Below are 22,631 nucleotides of genomic sequence, written 5' to 3' on the forward strand. Positions count from 1 at the left end.
GTTACATAATATTAGCTGGATTATGGGACTTTTGACGAAGGAGAATGTCATTTTTATCTAAATGCAAAAATTTATTGTAAGTTGTTAACCTCGTGTTGATTTAATGACGATATATTATCCTGCGTATCAGACATTTTACGTAATGCATGCATATGTACGTATGTATGTGTGATATATGTCCAAAATCGTTACCTGCTATGTAAATAAGATTAATTTGCTTGTGTTCAGCAAAAATTCGTCATGCACTTTTAAGAACTTTACTTTACTTTCTAAATCCACTCTCAATCCTGTATTAAATTTACTTTACTATAGTTTAGTATAATTTTGTTTATACAGAAGTCGATTTAGAAGTTAGAATACATTTACTTTTGTAGTAACATCATAAAAACTTCTTTCGATTTTAAGGAATTTGACGTGAATAAAAGAGAATATTTCGTTTAATGTACATACATATGTTGATGACTTTTCCGTTGTCACCGAATGTGACCATAATTTCGACTTAACCGCCTTGGTTACAATTGTGATTCCGAGTAGTACTGAATTTTTTCCGCCCGGTCATAACATTATACTACCGGTATCAAAATCATCATAACTCGGAATCAACATTGTAACCAAGGCGGTTAAGTCATATATTGACACCGGCGGTGTTGATTTGACAAATTTTTGTTTTGAGTGTAGTAATAAAAAACTGTTAAACAAGTTCGCAAATGAGATGGATCAGGCGTCCGACGAAGGAATGTTGTGCGACGTCAAGAACGCCAAAGATTTTTCAGAAACTGAGGTGATGAATAACAGCGAAACAGACGAAATCGTAGTTCACCAGGCTCTTCTAATTCCTGAGGTACGTTAAATATGTACTCAAATAAAAGCCTTTCATAAAGTTAATTATCAGCGAAAAGAATAAAATCACCGCGATACGTATGTATGTAGGTTCTTGACCATATTTTCGGATTTTTGTCTGCATCCGATTTAAAAGTGTGTCGAAGTGTTTGCAAAGGTTAGGAAAGAATTGCCACCACTGTGCTAGGGAAGTGCACATTTCTCTCAATAAATAAGTTCTATAATGGACAAACCAAGGACTCGGGATTAATGCCAGCTAGCGACGTAAAACTGTGCCAAAGAATTGGTTTTAGCCATGATAAGCACAGCGTTCCTGAAGATTATGTTGGCCGCCCAAAATTTGTCATGTTTCTAATCCGACACCAAAAAATAATTGTTCGATTAGACTGGCCACTGTCTCTACAAGAATGGATTTTCGCCACCTCATTGCCTCAGTTTAATGGTTAGCTGAAAAATGAGGAGAGGAATTTTTTCCTTGTGTAAATGATTCTTGTGAATTTGTAGGCTTGAAAAGTTTAAGACTTGTGGACTTGACGGGTAAGGCAGTTGTGGATGATGGAGGGGATATCGATGAAGTGAAATTTCCCCTTATCGGACACGTTTTTTTGGAAAATCTCCAATTCAAGGCAAGTTGATAAAGTTGTAATATACTTATTGAATATTTATTATATTGTTTGCTTGGTTAATTTTCAGTTGCAAGGAGGCACCACCTCAACTTTGGCCAAGTTTTTAGCGAAGCACAATGGGAACGTTAGCTTTAATTGATGCTAATTTTTATTCAGATGCCATATATAATAGCATACTGCGTCCTGGAAATAAAGACAACGGAATAAATTAAATAATTTTGCATTTTGCATTGGGTAATGTTAATGAACGTATATATATAGAGACCTTCGTCTAGATGATTGCATTTTTGGACCCAAACTACTGCATCATAAAATAATCGAAGATTTGGAATTCTTTATCGACTCCCATTTTTTCCCAATATTGAAAGAAATAGTTAGGGTCAAACATGTATGTAGGTGAATGGTAGTCAATGGGTGGGTGTAGGACTCACTTCTGAGAAATGGAACAACTGTGATTGACTTGCATTGTTTCTAAGAGTCGAAACATATCAGACTCAAAGCTGGGTTTATATTGTACCAAGTACCAATTTTCCGTGAAACCAGCGTGACATAGGGGAGGGTGGGTGTCTAAAAAACCAAAACTGCGTTATGAAGTTTATGAACGTCCCATATACACACATGTAAAGGCACATATTTAAATACGCAAGTAAGTACGTAATTACAAGTGTTACTTGTTTCTATTGTGCAGATTGCTAATGGAAACCCGGTATTTATGATAAGTAATGAAGAACCGTCATAAGTAACGTGTGTAACTGGTTGCAGATTCCACCAAGAAAATTTTTTCATTTCTTATTCGATTTCGCTCGGGGTTGGCTTTAAATGACGCGTTATATGTAGATTTCTGCAGATGAAAATTAAAGTCCCATACTATCATTGCATGGTAAAAGTGAATTTTCCGGCCGTCCTTAACTGATGTTTTTACAGCAGGATCAACATTTGTATTTGAATATATATGCATGAGTACAAATAAAAGAGATAAATGCATGCCTCAACTTTGCATTCGCTATCTTATCTACACCATGATAATGCAAATTTACCATTTTGTACTCATTTGCTCCCCGTTGTCTTGCTATTCTACTTAACAATAAATTTACCATATGGTTATATATTTTTTCTCCAAATAATTGTATACAAAATGTCAGTCCCAAGTAACTCTATATCTGGCACACCACCTTCTAAGATTGACTACATATCACAACTAAATTTGATAATACAGAAGGAATACCGGCAACCACCCAACAAGTGTAATAAATTTTCTATTGAAGAACCAATCCCCACTAATGACGGTAGATATGTCACTACTATAAACTATTTTAGCAGACAAACTGAAAAGCAGTACCGAGGTGGGCCAGCATTTATTTATGTATTTATATACACATTAGTTAATTATCTTGGCTCAAAGTTGTTTCTCTTAAATTCTATAGAGCAAGGGTTTTCATCGTCACCAGTGAAACAATCCACGAAGGATGCAAGAAATGATGCGTGCGAGAAAATAATGGCTAAATACAATGCGGACCTAAGTCAACTATCTACAACCTCAGCACATTTTAATGCACCCAGTCCGTCAGCGCAACAAGTGCCCTCAACGTCACTGGAGATACAAGGTTCGCATAATAGTCTAACACGAAGTGATAATAATGTGGTGCATGGACAACAGGATAATTTTCTTAAACGTGTAAACAATGACGGTAACTGCATAAATAATAAATTAAAATATATATGTGCAGGATTTTAATATAAGTAATTTCCTCATTTTAATAGTAGCGGATGCGCAAGTCGTTCCCGTCACGAATATTGGTGCAGGAAATTCTAATATCACCCGCGTCAAGAACTCAATTTTCTACTTTCCCGACCAGGTACTTGGTATAGGTGGAATGGGTCACGTTTTCAGGGGCTACTTCGAAAAACCGGACTGTAAAGCTGCCATCAAACAAATTCCACCATCGAAAATAGTGCACGAAGAGCAAATTGAGAGGGAAGTTGAGATTCTTCGCTCGCTGCGGCACGACAATGTCATCCGTTATTTTGCAACGGAAAAAAATGAAATTAATGCTAATTTCAAGAAAATTAATGTCTACTTTATTGCGATGGAACTTGGTAACAGGACGTTGGAAGATGTACTGACAGGGAAAACATATAGCTCGCTAGATCAGCTTCTACATTTTATGCGAAATACAGCTTCAGGATTATCGTATCTCTACGACAAGGCTATCATTCATCGTGATCTTAAACCCAGTAATATTTTACTTTTTGATGAGGGCATCGCCAAAATTGCTGACTTTGGGTTAAGCCGTGTCCTACGTTCGACCGAAAAAGTGGGTCATACAGTAACAATGACTGGTTCATTTGGTTGGATGCCACCCGAAACCCCAAAGAGACCTTTGGAAAGCTCGGAATACAGGCATTCCGGTGATATTTTTTCTTTCGGTTTAATTATTTTTAAAACTATGTCCAACAATCATCGTCATGCTTACGAGGAAATGGGGAACGAATCCAACATAAAATTGCAAGAAAACATTTGGTCAGAAGAGAAAAAACCGCAGTGGTGCCATATCGAAGGGAATCAATATGAATGGTCCATGAAGAGTTTGTTGGAACCGATGCTGTCTAAAAATCCGGAGGAAAGACCTGATATTAAGCAAATCAAAACTCATCCATTTTTCTGGAGTGGGAAATATTTCCTGGAATTCATCCATCGTGTCTCAGAAGGTCTCAAGGGTGTAAAGCAAGAACATCGAGTTCAGCTAGATCGAGATTACGATGAATATTTTATGGCACAGTTCCAAAGTGGCCACGTTAACTGGAAAATGCGACTCTCCCCTGAAGTGAGGGAGCATCTTCTAGAATTTTCTACCCACAAAAACGGCTATGATGCTGGGTCACTTCGCTCGCTTATCGCGTTTATTCGGGATAAGGACGAGCACGTAGGTGAATGGGAGCAGAGTAAGGCCGGTCGTAAACTTACGGATGTGTTTGGCGACACGGACGAAAGTTATGGAAATTACTTCATAAAAAATTTTCCAGAATTGCTTACCTTCTTATATAATTATCTAGCTAAGGCCCCGTTTTTTTCTGAGATAGGAAAAGTAAAACGGACATTTTACGACGTTGAATTTAAGAATTAGATCATTCGTAATAAATATAAAGCGATTTTAGCCATCTCCAAATAAATTGACCTTTCGGATAATATTTTATTGTTTTTTCGCACCTATTCATTTCCAATTTTACATAAATATGCAGGTACACGTAAATGAGTAAATATATATGTACGTATATCTTGGCTCTCATCTCATTATATTAAATGAATTATTACTAACTTCAATAAAATAGCTCCAATTGTAAACTTATTGTTACTGTTAAATGTAAAATAAGTTTATGTATGAAATTTATTGAATACGCGTCTACAATTGCCCCGTGTCGTGGTGGTGGTTGCCATGGAGACGACGGGGGTGGGATTTTTGGGTGCGCGTCTCTCTTTGTTAAGTCGTAGTAAGTAAGTAAGTAGGAATAGTCAGCACAGTCGAGTTTTAGTCGTTGTCAGAGTCAGACATTTTGGATTTTAGTCGTCGTGGTAGGCAATCAAGTTTAGAATTGTTAGTTCTTTTTTGCTGCACGATCAATTTATAATTAAAGTAAGTCGTCAATCAACTCGTGTTGTTGCAGAGCTCTGAATTGTGTTGACCATCGTTTAATTGATTTAAATAAAATCTAGTTTAAGTAGATAAAATAATCGTATATTCACTCAGTCACTTTCTTTAATTCCAACGAGCAAAGCACAATTAAATATTCGTAAAGACACTATACTCCGGGTAGGTGATAGCTTGGTTTTTACATTAGTGGTGACCTCGACGTGATTGCTCGTTGGGTCAGTTTTAGTTGAAAGTGGACTAGTTATAGTTGGTCAGTGAGTTGTGATCTTTTGAGTGAATTAGTTGTACGTGCAAAAGACTGTTCCGTGGAAATCCTGTGCTATTGTTGCTGTCTGGAAGAGGAGCAGATTGAATTAGTGTACGTGCAAAAAGTGTTCCGTGGATATCCTGGGCGATTGTTGCTGTCTGGACGAGGAGCAGATTCAAAGGAGAGGATCACATCAAGCCTTGCCTCATTGAGGACCCGACCCTGAGTATTCCGGGGTTGTTCAGGTGATACCTTTCAAGTTTTTATTGTTGCTGTGAAGTAGTCCGTGAGGAAGGAGTGACCGACCAGATTGAAATCGGCGTGTCCGACCCGAGAGGAACTTCAACTTTATTCGTCTATTACTCAATTACTGTCTTGCCTCGTTGAGGGCCCCATCCTGAGCGTTCGGGAGCCATAGAGGTCGGCATTGTTGCTGATTGAGTTGATTAACGTGTATTGTTCTAATTGTTTTTGTTTGTTGACTTCGAGATATCAACATGGATCGACTGAAGAAGGCGAGGACTCCTGTTCGAGCTTCCATAACAAAGACAATTGATGGTGCTGTTGCTGAGTTGGCGAAGGATCCACCGGACTCAAGAGAACTCACCATTAAATTACGGAAGTTGGAATCCCTGCAGTCATCGATCAGAGAACATGATGAGAAAGTGCTCACCCAGATGTTGGATGAAAATTGCACGGCGGAAGCTTACACGGAAGAGAGTGCAGCGAATGAAGAATATTCAGATAGAATCAAAGTTGCTATCATGGATATCGAGAATATTCTTTATGGAGAAACTCGTCCATCAAGTCCAAGTGCAAGAAGTAGCTACAACACGCCGAATGGAGAGCATGTGCATAGAAATAGGAATTTCAAACTGCCCAAGATCGAACTATAGAAGTACGATGGGAGTTGGAAAGATTGGTTGGGGTGGTGGGCGCAATACCGGCAAATTCACGAAGATGATGAGTTACAAGTAAACGTGAAATTCCAGTATTTGATCCAAGCTATCGTCCCCGGATCAGAAGCAGAGAAGGTTCAAGGAAAGTGTGACGATCCCGGTGCGACCTGTATTTGATGCCTCTTGCAAGACAAAAAGATATCCATCATTGAATGATTGTCTTCACAAAGGACCTAATCTTATGGAACTCATCCCGTCAGTTTTACTCAGATTTCGGGAGAAGAAGATTGGGGTCGTCTCTGATATTAGGAAGGCGTTTCAAATGATAGACGTACAGGAATCCGACAGGGATTATTTGAGATTCCTGTGGTGGGAGGACCCTGCCGGAAAGAAAATTAAAATTTACCGTCACTGTCGAGCTGTGTTTGGTGTTAACTGTTCACCCTTCTTGCTTGCAGCAGTCGTCGACATGCATCTATCATCAATTGTGGATGGACGACAAGAAGAAGCCCTGAAACTGATGGGAGCACTATACGTGGACAATTGTGTCACGTCAGTCGACAGCGTGGACGAGTATGAAACATTCAAAGTGACTTCAACCAAGATTATGGAAGAAGCGAAGATGGAGTTGAGACAGTGGGAATGTAGTGTTGTGGGGGTTCCCGGAGTCGGCTCGCCTGCCATGAGGGGGTGCGGATTGGGAGACGGCAACACTGACACTCCACAGGAGTCAAGAATACTCCCTACAACAATGGTACTTGGTCTAATTTGGGACAAGTATGAAGATACGCTGTCCTGTGACATAAAGATGGACAATCGCCCGGATAAGTTTACCAAGAGGAGCGTGCTGTCCATGGTTCATAAAGTGTACGATCCCATCGGTTTCAGTTGTCCAGCCTTAATAAAGCCGAAGATGTTGTTACAGAAGGCGTGGGAGAGGAAGACCGGATGGGACGAACCATTACCTATGGAGGAGGCGAAGGAATTCAAGAAATGGTGCGAGGAGCTACCTCACCTAAAATCAATTCACCTCCCACGGTTTATGAAATTAGAAAGTACACGTGTATTGCAGATGCATGTGTTTTGTGATGCGAGTCAAGATGCATATGCTGCTGTCGTGTTTCTTCGCAGCGAAGTTGGGGATCAAGTGGAGATAAGCCTCCTTCAAGCAAAGGCAAGGGTGGCTCCTTTGAAGAAACCAACAATTCCAAGACTCGAGTTAATGGCTGCGTTAATTGGGGTGCGACTTTGTGAATCTGTCAAGAGTGCACTCAATTATGAGACCATCCCCACTACATATTGGAGTGACTCAACCACCGTGCTGGCGTGGATTCGAGGTAACGAAAATTGGGGGACTTTTGTTGGAAACAGGGTACGAGAAATTTGCACGTATACGGATTCTAAGAAATGGAGACATGTTCCGGGTCTTCTCAACCCTGCTGACCTACCATCACGTGGATGCAATGCTAGAGAATTGCTACAGTCAGGATGGTGGATGGGGCCTGATTGGCTCAAAGAATCAGAAGAAACTTGGCCTCACTCAGATGAAGTTATGGACGAGGAGGAAATTAACCAAGAAATGAAGAAATCCAGCAGTGTTGACTTGGCTGGTACTACCGCCGTCGAGATAATTCCAGATCCGAGATTCTCTACCTACGTGAAGAATGTTGCAGTAGTTGGCTGGCAGCGTCGTTTTGTGGAGAATACTCGTGTACCAAAAGAAGACAGGATCATGAAGAACTATCTGACAGTCCAGGAATTAAGAGAAGCTGAAATAGTTTTGCTGAGAGAAATTCAGGCTAGCTTCGTGGACAAATTCCAGACTGGTGGCGGAGTAAAAGTGCAAAAAATGGAAGATGGACTTTTGCACGTTAAGACAAGACTTCTCAATCGAGTGGATTCTGAAGAATTCAAGATGCCTATATTACTTCCAAAATCCCATCGGATGGTGCTACAATTGATTCGAGATGCACATCGGAACTATTGTCATGCTGGTGTTCAGTTCATCATGGGGAAGTTACGAGAGAAGTATTGGATCTTGCTAGCTAGGAAGACGATCAGAAGTGTCATTCATAATTGTTCCACGTGTAGAAGATTCGAATCCAAGAAGGTCGAGGTGGAAGAAGCTGCTCTACCAGAGAAGAGGGTCGCTGCGACCGAGCCATTTCAGACGACAGGTGTAGACCTGGCTGGACCACTCTACCTTAAAGATGGATCGAAAGTGTGGATCGCTTTGTTTACTTGTGCTGTGTTCAGAGGAATACACGTGGACTTGATCACCTCACTGAGCACTGAAGCATTTTTGGAATCTTTGGAAAGATTCATTAACCAATGTGGACGTCCCAATAAAATTTATAGTGACAATGGGACTAATTTTGTTGGAGCCGTCAATCTCTTCAAGTCACTGGATTGGACCAAGATCGAGAAAGAAAGTCAAGTGAAGAGAATCCAGTGGATCTTGAACCCACCCACGGGAGCGTGGTGGGGCGGATGGTGGGAGCGACTGATCAGATCGATTAAGGATCTTTTGAAGAGGATGCTGGGGCGAGCCAGGCTGACCTGTGACCAGTTGAGGACCTGTCTCTCTTCTGCAGCAGCCGTCATCAATAGTCGTCCCTGACAACCGTGAATAAGGATGAAGACGATCTCATTCCTTTGACACCAGTAATGTTCATGAGAGGAGCATTAACGTGTAATTTTCCTGAAAGTATGGAAATCGGATCAAGAGAGTTGCAGTCTCATTACAAAAGGACAAGGAGACTACAACAAGACCTTCAAGCAAGATTTAGGAAGGAATATCTCGGTCAATTGGTCCAGAAAGCGAATGAAAAGAAGGCACGACAACTTCAAGTTGGAGATGTTGTCTTAGTTGGTGCTGATAACAAGAAGCGTTTTGACTGGCCGATGGGGCGAATTATGGAGCTTATCCCAGGAAAGGACGGAGTGTGCAGAGTTGCGAATGTCAAGACGTCGAAAGGAACACTCAAGAGACCACTGCAACGACTCTATCCATTGGAAATCGCTTCCCCCAAGGCAGCAGCGTTACCTATTTCAAGACCCTCACTGGACTCCAAGCAGAAGAAGCAAGTCCAGAATAAACCGGAAGTTGATACTATCGATGAAGAGATAGTGACCAAGTCAGGGAGGATCTCTAAGAAACCAGTTAGATATTCGCGGTGGAATTTTTAGATTACTCGTATAGTTTAATTGGATTTAATATTTATGATTTTTTCTTAGGGTAGTTCTTTTGCTCTCACAAAAGAATGTGGGAGGATGTTAAATGTAAAATAAGTTTATGTATGAAATTTATTGAATACGCGTCTACAATTGCCCCGTGTCGTGGTGGTGGTTGCCATGGAGACGACGGGGGTGGGATTTTTGGGTGCGCGTCTCTCTTTGTTAAGTCGTAGTAAGTAGGTAGAAGAATTCTACACAGTCGAGTTTTAGTCGTTGTCAGAGTCAGACATTTTGGATTTTAGTCGTCGTGGTAGGCAATCAAGTTTAGAATTGTTAGTTCTTTTTTGCTGCACGATCAATTTATTATTAAAGTAAGTCATCAATCAACTCGTGTTGTTGCAGAGCTCTGAATTATGTTGACTATCGTTTAATTGACTTAAATAAAATCTAGTTTAAGTAGATAAAATAATCGTATAATTCACTCAGTCACTTTCTTTAATTCCAACGAGCAAAGCACAATTAAATATAACGTAAAGACACTATACTCCGGGTAGGTGATAGCTTGGTTTTTTACAGTATCTTTTTTTAACAAAATATGCGACATGAAACGAAATCTACACATTTAGTTTTGCAAATGGGATTTTAATTCCTTCCCTCAGTCTTTTACCGTTTTTCTCTATATTTGTATTTGAAACACACTGTTGATAACACTTATTTCGCAAAGTTGTCAAGTTGTGCCGCCCAGCGACACGTTTGAGTGACGTGAATTCTTGGTTATTTATTTATGTATGTATGTATGTACCTGTCTGGTTTCGATTACCAATTCCGAGTGTATTTGGTTGAATAAAATTGGCAGTAATGTTAATATTAAACGAAACATTTTAAATTGTGCACTGTAAATATATGTATTTTGCTTTTAAATTTGTGGTGATTTCGTGGTGATGCCGTCACTTTTATACTGGTTATGTTGAGGGTATAAAGCGTGGAAAATTTCTATTATCAATTTTTTTAGAATCGCAGATCATGAACGAATTTATGGCCTGTATTATACAATGCTTACATACTTTATACAGCTATACATATATGTATGTGCTTTGTACATATCCTGAAGAATATTGTTAGCATTATTACATATGTAGGAAAAAGACGAAGTGAAAAATATTACCAAGAATTAATTTGATTTATGTGACGCGTGTTTGCAATAAATTTTATGTTGTGCAAATCGGATATAAAAATGTCGTACATGTATTTGGTCATAAAACGGGGTGTCAATCGTGAACCATGATTGACTGCATTTTAACTTGACTTTATTGCCTTAATGATTACACTGTCTGACGTGACGTGAAGAAGTAATGAAATGTTTTGAAATGAATTTACTAGGGATAGACACAAAGTAATGAATTTAAACGTGTACTGATATTCTGGTATTCTGTATGTATGTAAGTATCCAAGCCAAATTCACTGCAATACGTATATATATATTGAACACAAAGATTGCGGTTCAAATTTGGATATGAATCTATGTATGTATGTAAATATGCTTGATACATACGTGATTATACAAATTGTACTTAATATTTTTGTCAAGCGGTCGTCCAATTTAGATTTACGTACATATACGTTTTTTTGTGCTTAACGCTGCAATGATTTATGTATTGCGTATTTTGTTGTGCTTGTTGTTAAGTTTAGAACTTAATTTATAGCTTTTAAGAGTGGGCATTTAAGTGACGACTGAAAATATATATCTATCTTTTTAATAAGATTATGACTAATTGTTACATGCATTACTTTTTCTAAAACCTAAATTAACAAATTGATTGATTTTTAATTTACTTGGCAGAAATACTATAAGTTTCGTAATATTTATAAACATCTGGGAAAATCTAGACTAATGAATTAACCAGTGATCCAGACGCCACGAACTAAATTCTAGTGATTTAAATACTTAGATAAGCGAGTTTGCAAGTAAATTTTCGAGTGAAATATTTAATTAACATGCGAATTTTGTTTTTCCTAATAATGCTAACCTTTAACTATGTTTTAAGCATAATTGTCTTCGATAATTAGTATACTAACCCGCCGAAGCCAATCTGCTTGCGACGAAGTATGCAATATTTATGTCGCGTGGCAGGTAGCGTTCCTTCAATCGGTTAAATTATTCCGGGAAGTTTAATTTTCTAATATACAACATTCTTAATTTCAATTTCTAGTTGTTTTACTTACTATTTTTATAGGAAGGGACTACTTAAAATTTCTTGATTTAGGTATATTAATATGTGTAAACTCTACTAATTGTTATTATTTAACTGCAATTTGAATGCTGACGTTTTTATTTAAAAAAAAATATTGTTTTAAGGTAGAAGCTAAACTTTAACGTGGGACCTGACGAGAAAGCCGAAATCGACGAACAATAATTTTTCGGCGCTGCAAGCTCTTCGATTGTCATATTTTTTTGCAAAGTCAATTGAACTTAATAAGTGTCTAGCTCAAACGCACATCTATTCCTATCATAATCTCCGAAAGGTCTTTGTTTGATATGAATATATGTATAACCCGTTTGACTGTAAGATAATTAACTGTAACATTTTCATGCCGTGCACGACGACTTGGTTAGGCTGAAAGAGAAGTGAAATTAAGCACAATACAATCAAAATTCTTGTTAAATATGAGTTGAATTAAGGATATATCTTTTGCTGCCGTCGTCATACAGAAGCACTAATTCTTAAAACGAATTAAAAATGGAAGGTAAATAGTGTAATTGTAAAAACCAAGCTATCACCTACCCGGAGTATAGTGTCTTTACGTTATATTTAATTGTGCTTTGCTCGTTGGAATTAAAGAAAGTGACTGAGTGAATTATACGATTATTTTATCTACTTAAACTAGATTTTATTTAAGTCAATTAAACGATAGTCAACATAATTCAGAGCTCTGCAACAACACGAGTTGATTGATGACTTACTTTAATAATAAATTGATCGTGCAGCAAAAAAGAACTAACAATTCTAAACTTGATTGCCTACCACGACGACTAAAATCCAAAATGTCTGACTCTGACAACGACTAAAACTCGACTGTGTAGAATTCTTCTACCTACTTACTACGACTTAACAAAGAGAGACGCGCACCCAAAAATCCCACCCCCGTCGTCTCCATGGCAACCACCACCACGACACGGGGCAATTGTAGACGCGTATTCAATAAATTTCATACATAAACTTATTTTACATTTAACATCCTCCCACATTCTTTTGTGAGAGCAAAAGAACTACCCTAAGAAAAAATCATAAATATTAAATCCAATTAAACTATACGAGTAATCTAAAAATTCCACCGCGAATATCTAACTGGTTTCTTAGAGATCCTCCCTGACTTGGTCACTATCTCTTCATCGATAGTATCAACTTCCGGTTTATTCTGGACTTGCTTCTTCTGCTTGGAGTCCAGTGAGGGTCTTGAAATAGGTAACGCTGCTGCCTTGGGGGAAGCGATTTCCAATGGATAGAGTCGTTGCAGTGGTCTCTTGAGTGTTCCTTTCGACGTCTTGACATTCGCAACTCTGCACACTCCGTCCTTTCCTGGGATAAGCTCCATAATTCGCCCCATCGGCCAGTCAAAACGCTTCTTGTTATCAGCACCAACTAAGACAACATCTCCAACTTGAAGTTGTCGTGCCTTCTTTTCATTCGCTTTCTGGACCAATTGACCGAGATATTCCTTCCTAAATCTTGCTTGAAGGTCTTGTTGTAGTCTCCTTGTCCTTTTGTAATGAGACTGCAACTCTCTTGATCCGATTTCCATACTTTCAGGAAAATTACACGTTAATGCTCCTCTCATGAACATTACTGGTGTCAAAGGAATGAGATCGTCTTCATCCTTATTCACGGTTGTCAGGGACGACTATTGATGACGGCTGCTGCAGAAGAGAGACAGGTCCTCAACTGGTCACAGGTCAGCCTGGCTCGCCCCAGCATCCTCTTCAAAAGATCCTTAATCGATCTGATCAGTCGCTCCCACCATCCGCCCCACCACGCTCCCGTGGGTGGGTTCAAGATCCACTGGATTCTCTTCACTTGACTTTCTTTCTCGATCTTGGTCCAATCCAGTGACTTGAAGAGATTGACGGCTCCAACAAAATTAGTCCCATTGTCACTATAAATTTTATTGGGACGTCCACATTGGTTAATGAATCTTTCCAAAGATTCCAAAAATGCTTCAGTGCTCAGTGAGGTGATCAAGTCCACGTGTATTCCTCTGAACACAGCACAAGTAAACAAAGCGATCCACACTTTCGATCCATCTTTAAGGTAGAGTGGTCCAGCCAGGTCTACACCTGTCGTCTGAAATGGCTCGGTCGCAGCGACCCTCTTCTCTGGTAGAGCAGCTTCTTCCACCTCGACCTTCTTGGATTCGAATCTTCTACACGTGGAACAATTATGAATGACACTTCTGATCGTCTTCCTAGCTAGCAAGATCCAATACTTCTCTCGTAACTTCCCCATGATGAACTGAACACCAGCATGACAATAGTTCCGATGTGCATCTCGAATCAATTGTAGCACCATCCGATGGGATTTTGGAAGTAATATAGGCATCTTGAATTCTTCAGAATCCACTCGATTGAGAAGTCTTGTCTTAACGTGCAAAAGTCCATCTTCCATTTTTTGCACTTTTACTCCGCCACCAGTCTGGAATTTGTCCACGAAGCTAGCCTGAATTTCTCTCAGCAAAACTATTTCAGCTTCTCTTAATTCCTGGACTGTCAGATAGTTCTTCATGATCCTGTCTTCTTTTGGTACACGAGTATTCTCCACAAAACGACGCTGCCAGCCAACTACTGCAACATTCTTCACGTAGGTAGAGAATCTCGGATCTGGAATTATCTCGACGGCGGTAGTACCAGCCAAGTCAACACTGCTGGATTTCTTCATTTCTTGGTTAATTTCCTCCTCGTCCATAACTTCATCTGAGTGAGGCCAAGTTTCTTCTGATTCTTTGAGCCAATCAGGCCCCATCCACCATCCTGACTGTAGCAATTCTCTAGCATTGCATCCACGTGATGGTAGGTCAGCAGGGTTGAGAAGACCCGGAACATGTCTCCATTTCTTAGAATCCGTATACGTGCAAATTTCTCGTACCCTGTTTCCAACAAAAGTCCCCCAATTTTCGTTACCTCGAATCCACGCCAGCACGGTGGTTGAGTCACTCCAATATGTAGTGGGGATGGTCTCATAATTGAGTGCACTCTTGACAGATTCACAAAGTCGCACCCCAATTAACGCAGCCATTAACTCGAGTCTTGGAATTGTTGGTTTCTTCAAAGGAGCCACCCTTGCCTTTGCTTGAAGGAGGCTTATCTCCACTTGATCCCCAACTTCGCTGCGAAGAAACACGACAGCAGCATATGCATCTTGACTCGCATCACAAAACACATGCATCTGCAATACACGTGTACTTTCTAATTTCATAAACCGTGGGAGGTGAATTGATTTTAGGTGAGGTAGCTCCTCGCACCATTTCTTGAATTCCTTCGCCTCCTCCATAGGTAATGGTTCGTCCCATCCGGTCTTCCTCTCCCACGCCTTCTGTAACAACATCTTCGGCTTTATTAAGGCTGGACAACTGAAACCGATGGGATCGTACACTTTATGAACCATGGACAGCACGCTCCTCTTGGTAAACTTATCCGGGCGATTGTCCATCTTTATGTCACAGGACAGCGTATCTTCATACTTGTCCCAAATTAGACCAAGTACCATTGTTGTAGGGAGTATTCTTGACTCCTGTGGAGTGTCAGTGTTGCCGTCTCCCAATCCGCACCCCCTCATGGCAGGCGAGCCGACTCCGGGAACCCCCACAACACTACATTCCCACTGTCTCAACTCCATCTTCGCTTCTTCCATAATCTTGGTTGAAGTCACTTTGAATGTTTCATACTCGTCCACGCTGTCGACTGACGTGACACAATTGTCCACGTATAGTGCTCCCATCAGTTTCAGGGCTTCTTCTTGTCGTCCATCCACAATTGATGATAGATGCATGTCGACGACTGCTGCAAGCAAGAAGGGTGAACAGTTAACACCAAACACAGCTCGACAGTGACGGTAAATTTTAATTTTCTTTCCGGCAGGGTCCTCCCACCACAGGAATCTCAAATAATCCCTGTCGGATTCCTGTACGTCTATCATTTGAAACGCCTTCCTAATATCAGAGACGACCCCAATCTTCTTCTCCCGAAATCTGAGTAAAACTGACGGGATGAGTTCCATAAGATTAGGTCCTTTGTGAAGACAATCATTCAATGATGGATATCTTTTTGTCTTGCAAGAGGCATCAAATACAGGTCGCACCGGGATCGTCACACTTTCCTTGAACCTTCTCTGCTTCTGATCCGGGGACGATAGCTTGGATCAAATACTGGAATTTCACGTTTACTTGTAACTCATCATCTTCGTGAATTTGCCGGTATTGCGCCCACCACCCCAACCAATCTTTCCAACTCCCATCGTACTTCTATAGTTCGATCTTGGGCAGTTTGAAATTCCTATTTCTATGCACATGCTCTCCATTCGGCGTGTTGTAGCTACTTCTTGCACTTGGACTTGATGGACGAGTTTCTCCATAAAGAATATTCTCGATATCCATGATAGCAACTTTGATTCTATCTGAATATTCTTCATTCGCTGCACTCTCTTCCGTGTAAGCTTCCGCCGTGCAATTTTCATCCAACATCTGGGTGAGCACTTTCTCATCATGTTCTCTGATCGATGACTGCAGGGATTCCAACTTCCGTAATTTAATGGTGAGTTCTCTTGAGTCCGGTGGATCCTTCGCCAACTCAGCAACAGCACCATCAATTGTCTTTGTTATGGAAGCTCGAACAGGAGTCCTCGCCTTCTTCAGTCGATCCATGTTGATATCTCGAAGTCAACAAACAAAAACAATTAGAACAATACACGTTAATCAACTCAATCAGCAACAATGCCGACCTCTATGGCTCCCGAACGCTCAGGATGGGGCCCTCAACGAGGCAAGACAGTAATTGAGTAATAGACGAATAAAGTTGAAGTTCCTCTCGGGTCGGACACGCCGATTTCAATCTGGTCGGTCACTCCTTCCTCACGGACTACTTCACAGCAACAATAAAAACTTGAAAGGTATCACCTGAACAACCCCGGAATACTCAGGGTCGGGTCCTCAATGAGGCAAGGCTTGATGTGATCCTCTCCTTTGAATCTGCTCCTCGTCCAGACAGCAACAATCGCCCAGGATTTCCACGGAGCACATTTGCACGTACACCAATTCAATCTGCTCCTCGTCCAGACAGCAACAATCGCACAGGATTTCCACGGAAGTCTTTTGCACGTACAACTCATTCACTCAAAAGGTCACAACTCACTGACCAACTATAACTAGTCCACTTTCAACTAAAACTGACCCAACGAGCAATCACGTCGAGGTCACCACTAATGTAAAAACCAAGCTATCACCTACCCGGAGTATAGTGTCTTTACGTTATATTTAATTGTGCTTTGCTCGTTGGAATTAAAGAAAGTGACTGAGTGAATTATACGATTATTTTATCTACTTAAACTAGATTTTATTTAAATCAATTAAACGATGGTCAACACAATTCAGAGCTCTGCAACAACACGAGTTGATTGATGACTTACTTTAATAATAAATTGATCGTGCAGCAAAAAAGAACTAACAATTCTAAACTTGATTGCCTACCACGACGACTAAAATCCAAAATGTCTGACTCTGACAACGAGTAAAACTCGACTGTGTAGAATTCTTCTACCTACTTACTTACTACGACTTAACAAAGAGAGACGCGCACCCAAAAATCCCACCCCCGTCGTCTCCATGGCAACCACCACCACGACACGGGGCAATTGTAGACGCGTATTCAATAAATTTCATACATAAACTTATTTTACATTTAACAGATTGGTCGTGGCGTCGGAACTTTTCGCAAACACAACAAAATTGACGCTAATGCCTACAATTAATGTTTTAAAAATGTATTTATATGTACATACAATGTGGTTAACTGTCTCACTAAGATGGAACAAATTTTCAATGAGGAAAATTATTCTTTGCGTAAATTATCATTACCAAAACTCTTTATCTGAGATTCAACATTTTAGGAATTTTGTCATCAGTGCTCCATCAGTTTTGATAATAAGTAATAAAAATCTCAATCCCAAATTCTTTCGAGATTTAAGGGCTTTCTCATTTGCGAAATTGTCCATTGTAGCGAAACATTCAAACCACCCTGTACATTGTGTCGTACCGATTTTCTTAAAGGTACCGATGTCCGAAAAGATTGCAAATTTAGAAAATCACATCGACAAAGTGGAACAAGTTGTGGAACACCTGGAGCAAAGCCTTGATCGCATGGAGAAATGGATACACAAGTTTGACAAAATATGTAAATATTCCTGCCTTAAAGTATATACATGCATAAAAATAGTTTGAATACACATAAACTCCGTTTCACGCTGCCTGATCTTACCGCCACACGAAAATAAGATGAGAATCTCATGTTTTTTTACCTGTGGCTCTGAACTCGACAATGTGTGACTGGGTTTAAATTTCACAACAAAAATATTTCAGGGAACCCGTCACCCCCACAATTTGAAAAACTCCCACTGGTCGTGCATCCAACCCGGTCCAGGTGTGAAGGCATCATTTGTCACACGTGTGGTGGTGTTCCGACTCCAAAGCTAAAATTTTTTGTGGGTATGAAATTAACCAGATAATAATTAAGAAGCTCTGATCATGTCCATTTAAGGTTTTTTTATACAAAAGTCAGTCATCCCGATGTCTGGCTGAATATTTTCATTTACATTCAGTCATTCTTGTTTAAATTCATTTCATTTCTCTTCATCCGACTTCATTTCTTACTTCGCCCCATGTATTAAGCATAGGGTGCAAAATGCTAAAAGTGCGACATCCTTCCATTCACTGTCATTCATCTGAAATGACATAATCTTTCAATCAACTTCATCAAATGACAGGAAATCCACTCTCATTCACTGTCATAATCAGTCAAATGAATGAAAGTGAACATGTATGCATCTGAGACGTGTTTTAAATTATTTTCAGCCACTCACGACCTAACGTATAATTCTGAAGAGGTCAAATTTCAAGATCCAGCTTATAACAAATCCTGCGTTGCCCGCTCCATGCCTTTGCGGCTTTTCACACATAACTACAATAATCGTGCCCTTAGATGCGTCCTAATTCACGATTCTGTTCCGAACCCTTCGTCACTTTTGGCGGTCCAGGCAGTAACAAATATCACAGTTCTATGTAAGCATTTCTACACTATGTCTGAAAAACCTAAAATCTGTTACCATATAAATAATTTGGAGACAAATCGCCACTTGCGGTGGTACTAAAGTGTTATATTTTTTCGCAATGATTACGGTGATGTTTCGTCACCAAGGGAAAGTAAGTCACAAATGTTTGTCCCAAACACATGTGACGTCGTTATTTAAAATTTTGGTGCATGAAAGTATTATACTTCACGAACGATGACGCGTGTGCTTGATACACGATTTCCCGTTGGCAGTTCATTTAATCATTACCCAAAAATAGAGCGCGATAGCACCTTCGAGGGTGATGATTTACATATCTCCAAATTATTTGAAATGTACTCTGAATCCACGCAGGTTTACACTTTTCCAGAAATTGAGAATTCTGAGAAACTACGCTCATCCACAGTCCCAGATGATATACATAAACTATCCTGACGGGGGAATGTGAGACTGACAGTGACGTAGTTTCTCATAATTCTCAATTTCTGTAAAAGTTCAAACCTGATGGATGGAGAGTAGTGTTCTAAATTAATCAGATACATTGTACGCATTACCCCAAAAATTATCGCAGTCAGCCCCAAGTCAAGTGGCGATCAGGAATCTCACATTGCCCAAGTTGGCGCACCTGTGGATATTATGTACACCCTCTACGCAAACCCAAGACCTGCCATACAATGGAAAATCGGGGACACGGTACTGCTAGAAAATTCGACTTTTGAACACTATGAGGTCCTTCCTTTACAAACGAAGCACTATTCAGCTTACAGCCCCCTGTACACGTCAGTTCTTCGTATTAATCCGTTCAAAATCGAGGATTTGCTTGTCAAATTTCAAGCAAATTTTACCAATGAGTACGGCTCCTTAGTGGTCTATCAGATTAAAATGATTCTCAAAAAACTTCCACCCGATACAGGTACAATTGTATGCTATTATTTTGGTAGGGAAACTTGCATATATTTATTATGTCACTAAAAGGGTGGGGAGGCGGTCTTCTGTCGCCCATGTTACTCGTCTAAACTTAACATGAGTGAGTGAAAGGGTGGGTGGGAGATCCAAAAATCTTTGCATATTTGATGACGTAATATATGGACGTGACTTCTAACCTCGTTACCGAGCTCACGTCAACCTTCTCATATGGGTCTCGCATATGAGAAGAGGTGACTATAGAGACGTAAATTTTGTCTATATTTTGCCCAAAGATTCCTCAAAGCTTTTGCTGCAAATGTATTGATTTTTTACAAAACAATTTGGCATGTTTCTATTTCGCAAGATTTTTTGCAAAACCACCTCGCAGAGAAATTATAAAAATCCATTGAAAAAACATGAAAATATGTTTTTGGAAGACAATTTGGGAGAATTGCGAATACCCTATAGCGACGCATACTTGTGAGCTTCGTTTGCTATGATAAATGAGCAAAGCGTAATAAGATGTTGCCGGGAGTATGTATCTTTTATATCAAATTAATTCGACTCAATTGAGAACGAAATGAGAAAAAAATACTTTCACGGATTTAAAAACCTTTATTTAAGAAATACAATTTAAACAACTACAAACAGATATTGAAAAGTACCGCAAACTAAGTGGACTCATCAGATCTCGCAGCGTTCCAGTAAACGTTAGATCCCACGCGTCCGAAATCACTGAAAACATCTTTCCCTCCGATATCTGGATCGTCAAGGGAAACGCGACCTTTCAAAATCTCCAATCCAAATTATGTCTCTCGGACACCGGAGTTTTAAACACTACCATCTGCGCGGACAATGATGACTCTCAAAAATGGACGATTTCTTCAAATCAGTCAATTTCGAATGTCCAGTCTGGCCGGTGTCTCACTCTTCACCAACATCCGTACAATCCCGTACGACTTGGAGCTTGTGTGGAAAACCATGTCTCGCAACTATTCGATTTGTGGGGTTCTCTGAGACCCCCCTTCCCAACTAAAGATGGGCTTCGGGTTAAATCCGTTCTAATGGACGAACACTATCAGGTCTGTGTCCCAGTATACCTGTTCATATTCATTTATTCAAACCGGATTAAAGAATTTATTCAAGACTGAACAAAGTGTTCATTCATTATTTACAACTAAGGCCTGAACATTTTTTCCAAAATTTTGAATAAATGGAGCCTTCATTGGTACTTATTCATTTCATATTCATGAAGAATGAATGAATAGTGGTATACATTATTCCTGCTTAATGCATATATTTATTAAATATTTAATATCTAATAAGGCCAATTCCAAATATTTGCATTTAATGAAAAATGAGTAATGAACACTTAATTAATTTTCAAGCTGTAAATGAATGAATAATTTTTTCCAATTAGTAAAATTAATGAATTTTGAATGAAGAACTATTTTTTAAAAACAGGCCTGCCTCCAAGACGTGGATGGCCTCATAACGAAAACCAACTGTACGCCATCCTCCGGAACCTGGATGTGGGTAAACAATTCGATACAGAGTTTCGAAACGGCACGCTGTTTGGATGGACTGTCAGACACGCTAGGACGACTGTACAGCCGGCCGTGCACCTCAGATTATTCAAACTACCAAAGATGGCGGTTCCACATGGACGGGAGTATTATTAATGAGCGGACGGGGAAATGTGTGACTACCCGGTACAACGGAATATACTTGAACCCCTGCTTATCAACCAGTAATCAACGGTATAACACTAACGGAGGTAATGTTATAATTCGACGATTAGAAGTCTTCGAGCCTAGCCTTCATCAAGATTTTGGGAAAACAAATTTGTGTCTGTCTGATGAAAATGGAGACCTCGTTTTTGAAACGTGTTATATTAACGAGGAATAAAAGTGGATTGTGAACAAAGTTTTTGGCGGAGGCGTTCAAAATGTGAAGAGCGGCAATTGTCTCGCTTCTCGGAGTGCGGAGTATTCCAACGGTACACTTTTATTGATATATTCATTTGTTCAACAAATGTAGAATGAATAAGTTAAATATTTATTCACTATTAATTCATGAATAATGAATGAATATTGAATGCATATTTATTCGTGTGATCAATATTCATGAAGAATTAGTGAATAATTGTTTTCATTTTTCATTTTCTACGCTATGTTTAATACACGAGGTGTATCAAGAAACCCGTGTAATAGGGCGAATTTGAGACAAAATAAGTAAAAAAAATGAATAATTCAGTATTAATTATTTAAGAATGCCAATTTGCGCCTGAGAAAATATGCATTTTTAAGTTTTGAATAAATGAATAATATGTAATTGAATAATTTCTTCAAAAATTGAAAGAATTTTGAATGAAGAAATATTTATTGAACAGGTACAGTTGTAGTGATTCCTTGTGCTGTGAATGGAACTGAGGAGCTATTATTTCAACAGTGGAACTTTGCCGAGTTTAGTTGGATACAAAATATGCAGTTTAATGGTTCCTGCCTCTCTGCAGTTCATGCCAGTGGAAAAGTTAGACCACAACTATCTCTTTGCATGTTTGCCAACCATGTGAAATTTTTTCCTTAAATGTTTCGAAATTTTTTCAGTGTGTAAATATTGGAATTGCCCGTTTTCACAAAAAACTTGATCATTTAATGTTAGTATGTATGTGCATTGCTAAAAGTATTGTAACCCTTCCAAAATGTAAATAAATAAATGCACTCTGAAATTCAGAGTCTGAATTTAAACTGTACTAAATTCGGAGTAAGGCTAACTTGATGAAGAATAAAGTTTACTCTGATGAAAATTCCACTTGTCGAAGAGTTAGCAAAAACAACAGTTTATGTTCGACGAAAATAGATGCATCGTTTCGTCGCATGCATATTTCGCAAAAAATAAATTATTTCGATTTGTTTTAGCATCCCAGGTTTTTCCCATCATCTCAAAGTTGACAA

The 22,631-nt window shown here is 39.4% G+C and overlaps 4 protein-coding genes across 6 annotated transcripts; 3 read left to right on the plus strand and 1 right to left on the minus strand.

Annotated features, from left to right (window-relative positions):
* Positions 1 to 1,039: 1,039 nt before the first annotated feature.
* LOC110854591 (serine/threonine-protein kinase/endoribonuclease IRE1) lies at positions 1,040 to 4,653 on the plus strand. 3 transcript variants are annotated; one of them, XM_035855232.1, is made up of 4 exons: positions 1,040 to 1,282; positions 1,345 to 2,809; positions 2,891 to 3,154; positions 3,228 to 4,653. In XM_035855232.1, the coding sequence occupies exons 2-4, from the start codon at positions 2,446 to 2,448 to the stop codon at positions 4,589 to 4,591; spliced, it is 1,992 nt and encodes a 663-aa protein (XP_035711125.1). In that variant the 5' UTR covers positions 1,040 to 1,282; positions 1,345 to 2,445; the 3' UTR covers positions 4,592 to 4,653. The 3 variants fall into 3 exon arrangements, with proteins under 3 accessions (XP_035711125.1, XP_035711124.1, XP_021958742.2); XM_035855231.1 differs by having other exon boundaries at positions 1,040 to 2,809; XM_022103050.2 differs by having other exon boundaries at positions 1,040 to 2,809; positions 3,231 to 4,653.
* A 1,207-nt stretch (positions 4,654 to 5,860) lies between these two features.
* LOC110854490 lies at positions 5,861 to 8,882 on the plus strand. The gene is made up of 3 exons (XM_022102924.1): positions 5,861 to 6,214; positions 6,260 to 6,422; positions 6,493 to 8,882. The coding sequence occupies exons 1-3, from the start codon at positions 5,861 to 5,863 to the stop codon at positions 8,880 to 8,882; spliced, it is 2,907 nt and encodes a 968-aa protein (XP_021958616.1).
* A 4,447-nt stretch (positions 8,883 to 13,329) lies between these two features.
* On the minus strand, positions 13,330 to 16,351 carry LOC110854492. The gene is made up of 3 exons (XM_022102926.1): positions 15,998 to 16,351; positions 15,790 to 15,952; positions 13,330 to 15,719 (listed from the first exon to the last, which is right to left on the minus strand). Exons 1-3 carry the CDS (start codon positions 16,349 to 16,351, stop codon positions 13,330 to 13,332), a joined length of 2,907 nt encoding a protein of 968 aa, XP_021958618.1.
* A 722-nt stretch (positions 16,352 to 17,073) lies between these two features.
* On the plus strand, positions 17,074 to 22,425 carry LOC118436669. Its single transcript, XM_035855185.1, has 7 exons — positions 17,074 to 17,876; positions 18,062 to 18,187; positions 18,554 to 18,760; positions 19,340 to 19,681; positions 20,326 to 20,756; positions 21,139 to 21,673; positions 22,067 to 22,425. Exons 1-6 carry the CDS (start codon positions 17,441 to 17,443, stop codon positions 21,580 to 21,582), a joined length of 1,986 nt encoding a protein of 661 aa, XP_035711078.1. The 5' UTR covers positions 17,074 to 17,440; the 3' UTR covers positions 21,583 to 21,673; positions 22,067 to 22,425.
* The last annotated feature ends 206 nt before the right edge of the window (positions 22,426 to 22,631 follow it).

Source organism: Folsomia candida, unplaced genomic scaffold (genome assembly GCF_002217175.1).
Source record: "Folsomia candida strain VU population unplaced genomic scaffold, ASM221717v1 Fcan01_Sc010, whole genome shotgun sequence".
NCBI classification, from domain to species: Eukaryota; Metazoa; Arthropoda; class Collembola; order Entomobryomorpha; family Isotomidae; genus Folsomia; species Folsomia candida.

Coding starts and splice junctions, on each gene's coding strand:
- LOC110854490 (XM_022102924.1), top strand. CDS start 5,861: ATGGATCGACTGAAGAAGGCGAGGACTCCTGTTCGAGCTTCCATAACA. Junction 6,215..6,259: donor ACACGCCGAATGGAGAGCAT/GTGCATAGAAAT, acceptor ATCGAACTATAG/AAGTACGATGGGAGTTGGAA. Junction 6,423..6,492: donor AGGAAAGTGTGACGATCCCG/GTGCGACCTGTA, acceptor GTCTTCACAAAG/GACCTAATCTTATGGAACTC.
- LOC110854492 (XM_022102926.1), bottom strand. CDS start 16,351: ATGGATCGACTGAAGAAGGCGAGGACTCCTGTTCGAGCTTCCATAACA. Junction 15,953..15,997: donor ACACGCCGAATGGAGAGCAT/GTGCATAGAAAT, acceptor ATCGAACTATAG/AAGTACGATGGGAGTTGGAA. Junction 15,720..15,789: donor AGGAAAGTGTGACGATCCCG/GTGCGACCTGTA, acceptor GTCTTCACAAAG/GACCTAATCTTATGGAACTC.
- LOC110854591 (XM_035855231.1), top strand. CDS start 2,446: ATGCATGCCTCAACTTTGCATTCGCTATCTTATCTACACCATGATAAT. Junction 2,810..2,890: donor AACTGAAAAGCAGTACCGAG/GTGGGCCAGCAT, acceptor TAAATTCTATAG/AGCAAGGGTTTTCATCGTCA. Junction 3,155..3,227: donor TAAACGTGTAAACAATGACG/GTAACTGCATAA, acceptor TCATTTTAATAG/TAGCGGATGCGCAAGTCGTT.
- LOC118436669 (XM_035855185.1), top strand. CDS start 17,441: ATGCCTACAATTAATGTTTTAAAAATGTATTTATATGTACATACAATG. Junction 17,877..18,061: donor ACACAAGTTTGACAAAATAT/GTAAATATTCCT, acceptor AAAATATTTCAG/GGAACCCGTCACCCCCACAA. Junction 20,757..21,138: donor TAATGGACGAACACTATCAG/GTCTGTGTCCCA, acceptor TTTTAAAAACAG/GCCTGCCTCCAAGACGTGGA.